This window comes from Populus alba, chromosome 18 (assembly GCF_005239225.2).
Source record: "Populus alba chromosome 18, ASM523922v2, whole genome shotgun sequence".
Taxonomy (NCBI): domain Eukaryota; kingdom Viridiplantae; phylum Streptophyta; class Magnoliopsida; order Malpighiales; family Salicaceae; genus Populus; species Populus alba.
Window position 1 is genome coordinate 6,698,254 of NC_133301.1, and position 7,767 is coordinate 6,706,020.

General features: G+C 39.0%; 1 protein-coding gene and 1 pseudogene across 1 annotated transcript in view; one reads left to right on the forward strand and one right to left on the reverse strand.

Moving 5' to 3' along the window:
• Window positions 1-269, forward strand: part of LOC140954995 (uncharacterized) — a 78,521-nt gene extending 78,252 nt beyond the window's left edge. Inside the window, exon 5 of the mRNA XM_073406388.1 lies at window positions 263-269. Coding sequence (XP_073262489.1) covers window positions 263-269 — 7 coding nt within the window. The remainder of the gene's footprint in view (window positions 1-262) is intronic.
• A 79-nt stretch (window positions 270-348) lies between these two features.
• Window positions 349-7,767, reverse strand: part of LOC140954996 (uncharacterized) — a 9,224-nt pseudogene continuing 1,805 nt past the window's right edge.

Sequence of the window (7,767 nt, forward strand, 5' to 3'; positions counted from 1 at the left end):
AATTTGAAAAGTTGGGAAGAATGTTTACCTTTTGTTGAGTTTACTTATAATAGAACTGTGCATTCAACTACTACTTTTTCTCCTTTTGAAATTGTTTATGGTTTTAATCCACTAACTCCTATGGACTTAATTCCTTTACCTTTTGAAGAAAGGGTAAGTTTAGATGGTGAAAAGAAGGCAAAGATGGTGAGAGAACTCCATGAGGGTGTTCGACTACAAATAGAGAAAAAGAACAGACTTTACGCTTCTAAAGCAAATAAAGGACGTAAACTGTTTGTTTTCCAACCCGGTGATTGGGTATGGGTGCACATGCGTAAGGAACGATTTCCTAACCAAAGGAAATCAAAATTACAGCCTTGAGGTGATGGTCCTTTTGAGGTTTTAGAGAGAATCAATGACAACGCATACAAAATTGACCTTCCAGGTGAGTATAGTGTTAGTGCTACCTTTAATGTTGCTGATCTTACTTTGTTTGACATGGATTTTGATTCGAGGTCGAATCCTTTCGAGGAGAGAGGGGATGATGCGGACCAGCCCAGAAACACCAGCAAGGACCCATTACATGTTCCAAATGGACCAATGACTCGGTTCAAGACAAAGACATTGAAAGACGCATTGAATGCATTGGTTTTGAAGGTTTCCACCAAGTCAGAATTGCAAGGTCCATTGGAGTATCAAGAGGAGATCCTAGTACATCTTATCCATGTGCAAGAGGGGTCCAATACAACCTTATTTGGGCCATGAGATAAGGGCTTTATTTTATTTTGTTAGTACAGCCCAAGGCTTGTTTGGGCTTAATTCATACTTTGTTTTAAGCTAGGATCCAAGGCTTGTTTGGATTAAGTTATGGGCTTTTCATTTTAGGGTTTTGGGCCAGTTTTGAGTGCACCTCATATAAGTCCACATAAAGGGTCCATTAGGGTTAACTTTTCAAGAACTATTTAAACTCATGTAGGCCAAAATTTTGGCAGCTTTGATGATTATTATTCTGAATTTTTCAGTTTTAACGTGTGAGAGTGATTCTTGCATTCTTCAGTTCTTGAAAGAACTGAATCTGACTTATCGAAGATTAACTGGCTTCGTGGCGTCATTCTACTCATTCCAATAGTGTTGGCGCCTTGGGGCAGGTTTCCATTGTGTCGCACTCATATCAGACCTATTTCGGCTTTCTGGGATCAGATCTCAATCTTGATTGTGGGTTGCGTGACCATGTGATCACGAGGTTCGCATCACCTTGGGCTGTAGCTAACAAAATAAAATAAAGCCCTTATCTCATGGCCCAAATAAGGTTGTATTGGACCCCTCTTGCACATGGATAAGATGTACTAGGATCTCCTCTTGATACTCCAATGGACCTTGCAATTCTGACTTGGTGGAAACCTTCAAAACCAATGCATTCAATGCGTCTTTCAATGTCTTTGTCTTGGACCGAGTCATTGGTCCATTTGGAACATGTAATGGGTCCTTGCTGGTGTTTCTGGGCTGGTCCGCATCATCCCCTCTCTCCTCGAAAGGATTCGACCTCGAATCAAAATCCATGTCAAACAAAGTAAGATCAGCAACATTAAAGGTAGCACTAACACTATACTCACCTGGAAGGTCAATTTTGTATGCGTTGTCATTGATTCTCTCTAAAACCTCAAAAGGACCATCACCTCAAGGCTGTAATTTTGATTTCCTTTGGTTAGGAAATCGTTCCTTACGCATGTGCACCCATACCCAATCACCGGGTTGGAAAACAACCAGTTTACGACCCTTATTTGCTTTAGAAGTGTAAAGTCTGTTCTTTTTCTCTATTTATAGTCGAACTCCCTCATGGAGTTCTCTCACCATCTTTGCCTTCTTTTCACCATCTAAACTTACCCTTTCTTCAAAAGGTAAAGGAATTAAGTCCATAGGAGTTAGTGGATTAAAACCATAAACAATTTCAAAAGGAGAAAAAGTAGTAGTTGAATGCACAGTTCTATTATAAGCAAACTCAACAAAAGGCAAACATTCTTCCCAACTTTTCAAATTCTTTTGAATTACAGCACGTAATGATACGATCCAGGCAAGGTCAAATTCAAATTTTGACATAAAATGCGCAACTATCCAGTTTTACGGAAATAGTCATAATTCTCAATTCTACCGTTGGATCGGGCTAAAATTTTACGTGGAGGCTCCTGACATGTTTTCATACCTTGGGTTAAAATATCATATCAATTGGAGTTCGGCAAGGCATCCAAACACGGGTCAACAGAGGCTGTACGGGTTTTGTTATTTACTTCCTTTTGACTTGTGGACTTCCTATTTGGCTAGGATTCTTTTCCTAAACGGATGTGGCAGCTTATTTTGGGAATCTCCTAATTCTACAAAGACCTTTAATGCGCTGCAACATAGTTTCCAAGTGTGGTAAGGATTCATAAATGTTTCAGAATCCTTTTCTTACAAAGATTCCTTATTCATCCTAGCTACAAAAAGGAAAGAAGATTTCAAAACTAATTCTACCTTCAGATTTGATTCTCCTAGCTTATATAGGACTTCTAAAGGGCTACAAATCTGACCCTATCATATTTAGAATATTAAATTCGGATTTATTTATTTTATTGTTATTTTCTTCCTAGTTTAGGGTTTATTTATATTATTTGGGTTTAATTGTAAGTGGGCATCCTATAAGTCCACATAAGGGGTCCATTAGGGTTTATTTAGGTCTAGAGTCAGTATAAATAAAGGCATAACCAGACATGTAAGTTAGACAATTCAGATTAATAAAACTTCTTGTTTGCCGCACTTTGTGTGTGTGTGTGTTGGTGAGATAATCTCCCTTCCATGGTTCTTTAAAGAACTGAAAACGACTTATCGAAGAACAACTGTCTTCGTGGCGTCATCCTTATACTTCTCGTTCGCGAATCAATATTCGTTGGGTGGGGGTCTCCGTTTTCAATAGTGTTGGTGCCTAGGTACAAGTTATCTTTGTGTCACACTCCTATCAAACCTGATTTACTTGGCTTTCCGGGAATTGGTGTCTTTGCATGTGGGTTGTGTGACCACGTGATCACGAGGTTCGCATCATTTGGTATCAGAGCTTGGCTCCATTAATCAGGTTATATCCTTCTGAAATTTTTCGTTCATGTTGTTTCCGCAAATATTCCTTAGTGTCATATTTCTTCTTCTCCTTGATTTTTCAGCATATAAAAAAAAAATTAGTTATTTTGTTTTGTTACAGTCCAAAATATATCAGTTGAAAAAAAAATACAAAAAAAGAAAAAAAAATCGTTAAAAAAGATGTTTATTGGTTTCTGCCGTAGAAAACTTAACAAGGGCAAATTGGACCAAATCAACTCGGAATTAGCTCAAATTTGATTCTGTTATTACTGGGACCCTAATCGCACCACATATTGATTTTGGGGTCAATTGGATATCGTTTTCTTTGGGTTTCAAATTCGGGTCTAATTAGGTCTCATTCATAACGTTTTTGCGTCAGTCTATCAAACCTTATCGTAAATTGCTCAAATTTTATATTCTGTCTATTTGGGTTGGTAGAGCACTATATCTGAAATTTTAGTTCAATTGGACATCATTGACCTTAGGTTCCAGATCCGGACTTAACGCGTTGTAAACGAGTCTGTTTTGCGTCAACTTTTGAAATTTTCTTTCTTTCTATTTTTTTTCATTTCTTGCAGTTTATTTCTTTCATATCCAACATATCTGGGTGTTTTTTTCATCATATTTTTCATATTTCGTTCCTATTGTTATTCGAGTCTTCAGTTTCGTTTGTATTTCGGATAGATTCGCTTGCTACTCGCGAGACAATCATCTCAGTTTCGTTTTTGCTTGTTTTCTGGTTTTTATTGCTTCTTGAGTCATATATATATATTTGGACTTCCTATTTGGCTAGGATTCTTTTCCTAAACGGATGTGGCAGCTTATTTTGGGAATCTCCTAATTCTACAAAGACCTTTAATGGGCTGCAACATAGTTTCCAAGTGTGGTAAGGATTCATAAATGTTTCAGAATCCTTTTCTTACAAGGATTCGTTATTCATCCTAGCTACAAAAATAAAAGTTGGGATAATGTTCTATTCACTACCTCAGTTTGTCCATCTGTTTGAGGATGGCATGTTGTCGAAAATAAAAGTTTAGTTCCCAACTTTCCCCATAAGGTCTTCCAAAAGTAACTAAGGAACTTAACATCACGATCTGACACTATACTCTTAGGAATGCCATGCAAACGTACAATCTCTCTAAAGAACAAGTCTGCGATATGAGATGCATCATCTGTTTTATGGCATGCAATGAAATGAGCCATTTTAGAAAACCTATCTACCACAACAAAGATAGAGTCTCTACCTTTCTTTGACCTAGGTAAACCTAAAACAAAGTCCATAGAGATATCTACCCAAGGTTCAGTAGGCACAGGTAGTGGTGTATATAGTCCATGCGGTTGTACTCTAGATTTTGCCTTTCTACAAGCAATGCACTGTTCACAAATTCGTTGCACATCTCTTTTCATCTTTGACCAATAGAAATGCTCATGCAATACATCCAAGGTTTTCGCAACCCCAAAGTGACCCATTAAACCACCCCTATGTGCTTCACGAACAAGCAATTCATGCAAAGAACTAGTAGGAACACACAATCTATTCTCTTTGAATAAATAACCATCCATCAAATAAAACTTACCGAAAGCCGAATGTCCACATGCATTATAAATCTCAGCAAAGTCAGAGTCATTATCATACAATTCCTTCACATATTCAAAACCTAACAATCTAGTATTCATGGTGTGTAAAAGAACATACCTGCGCAAGAGTGCATCAGCTACGATGTTCTCTTTCCCTTGCTTATACTTGATTACGTAAGGAAAAGTTTCAATGAATTCATTTGCATGCCTCCTATTCAACTTACCTTGTCCTTTCAAATGTTTCAAGGACTCATGATCCGAATGGATTACGAACTCTTTTGGCCACAAGTAATGCTGCCATGTCTCAAGTGCTCTTACCAAAGCATAGAGTTCTTTGTCGTAAGTGGGATAGTTCAAGGTCGCTCCACTTAACTTCTCACTGAAATACGCAATAGGTCTCCGATCCTGCATCAAAACAGCACCTATTCCTATTCCAGACGCATCACATTCTATTTCAAATGCTTTTGTAAAGTCAGGTAAAGCCAAAACAGGTGCAGAACATAATTTCTCTTTCAAAAGAACAAATGCCAATTCTTGTTCCTCCCCCCATTTAAACCCAACTGAGTTTTTAACAACTTCATTTAAAGGGGCAGCTATTGTACTGAAATCTTTCACAAAACACCGGTAAAAACTAGCTAACCCATGAAAACTCCTTACCTCACTTACCGATTTGGGTGTAGGCCAATCTCGAATGGCCTTAACTTTCTCCTCATCCATCTCGATACCCTGTGCAGTTACAACATAGCCAAGAAACATAATTTTCTCCATGCAAAAGACACACTTTTTAAGATTAGCATACAATTTCTCACTACGCAACACACTAAGTACATTACGCAAATGATCAAGATGCTCAGTTAAGTTCTTGCTATATATCAAAATGTCATCAAAATACACAACCACAAACTTACCTATGAATGCACGCAACACATGATTCATTAAACGCATAAACGTACTAGGTGCATTTGTAAGTCCAAACGGCATTACTAACCATTCATACAAACCATGCTTAGTCTTAAATGTTGTTTTCCACTCATCACCTTCTTTCATCCTAATTTGATGGTACCCACTTTTCAAGTCAATTTTAGAGAAAATACAGGATCCATGTAACTCATCTAACATGTCATCAAGCCTAGGAATGGGATGTTTATATTTTACTGTTATGTTGTTGATGGCCCGACAATCAACACACATCCTCCATGTTCCATCCTTCTTTGGCACAAGTAGCACGGGTACAGCACACCGGCTCATACTCTCACGAATGTAGCCCTTTTCCATCAGCTCATCAACTTGCCTTTAAAGCTCCTTCGTCTCCTCGGGATTGCTTCTATAAGCTGGTCGGTTAGGAATTGAAGCTCCGGGTACGAAATCAATCTGATGCTCTATCCCCCTCAATGGTGGTAATCCGCTAGGAGTATCGTCGGGGAACACATCATCAAATCCCTGCAACAAAGAAATAGCAACACTAGGCACAATATGAATCAAGATCATTAGTATTAAAGTAAGCCTCTTTGTACACAAGTAAGATCATTGGCTTGTTTAGTGAAAAATGCAGATCTGACCTCACCCTCTCTAGCATAAAAATTGGGTTGTTTCTTTAGTTTTTCCACACAATTCTCATCACACTTGCTGACTTTCTTCACTCCTCTTGTCTTACTCCACTCTCGGCCAGATTTGGGTGTTTTTGAGTTGTGGTCCAATGGTTTGATTTGTTTGGGGTGTTGGCCGAATATTTGCTTGTGTTTGGATGGGTGGCCGAATGGGTTGTAGTGGTTTGGGTTCTAGCCGAATCTGATGGTCTTCTCTCCCCTTGTTCCTCACCTTTGATTTTCTCTCCCCATCGCCTCATGCTCACTTTTTAGCTTTTATTTGATCATCACACACCTGTTTGGTGTAAGAGGTACAAGAGTGATGGTTTTACCATCTTTTACAATGGTATACCTATTTTTAACCCCATCACGAATTGCCTTCCTATCATATTGCCATGGTCTCCCCAACAAGATGTGACTTGCTTGCATTGGTACCACGTCGCACAGAACTTCATCAACATATTTCCCAATCGAAAATGGAACCACAACCTGTTTAGTCACTTTCATTTCACCACTATCATTCAGCCATTGCAATCTATATGGTTTAGCATGCTTAGCAGTACACAAATTCAGTTTACTAACAAGGGTGGCACTGCAAACATTAACACAGCTTCCACTATCTATAATTAAACCACACACCTTTCTTTGTACGTAACAACACGTATGGAAGATGTTCTCCCTTTGTTCATTAGTATCATCTTCTTTGACCTGAACCTGAAGTGTTCGCCTTAAAACCAAGGACTCCTCAACCGGTAATGCTAACTCATCCCCATCACTATCCTCCAATGGTGGCATGCCTTCACAATCAGAACGGTCACTTTCAGATTCCACATCACCATTATCTCTAATCATCATGATTCTCTTGTTTGGACACTCTGAAGCATAATGTCCATGTCCCTGACACCTGAAACATTTAACATCACGAGTACGTTTAGGTTGAGTTTCAGATTTACCTTTGGCATCAGTAGGGACATCAACTTTAGCCTTTGGTGGTTCAGTTCTAGAAGGACCAAAGGATCTTGGCCGGACAATGCCCTCTCTCTTTAGATTCGGCTTCCAAGATGATGACGAACCCGAATTAAACGCTGGCCGAGCATGCCCCCTCCTAAGTTGTCTCTCCACCTTCGTCGCCATGTGAACCATGTCCTCTAGCTCCACATAGTGCTGTAGCTCAACCACATTAGCAATGTACCGATTCAACCCATTAAGAAATCTAGCCATGGTGGCTTCTCTATCCTCAACAACATTAGCCCGAATCATTGCTATCTCCATCTCTTTGTGATATTCATCTACTGTCTTATAACCTTGATTCAGACCTGGAGCTTCATATATAAGTCTCTATAATAGTGGTTTTGGCACAAATCGTCTCCTCATTAAGACTTTCATCTCCCCCAAGTCTGAATAGGTCGCTCGCATTCCTCCTCCTACTGATCACAATCTGATCCCACCAAATCAACGGCATACTCCGTAAACTCAATTATCACCAATTTCACCTTTTTTTGTTCAGAATAGCTATGGC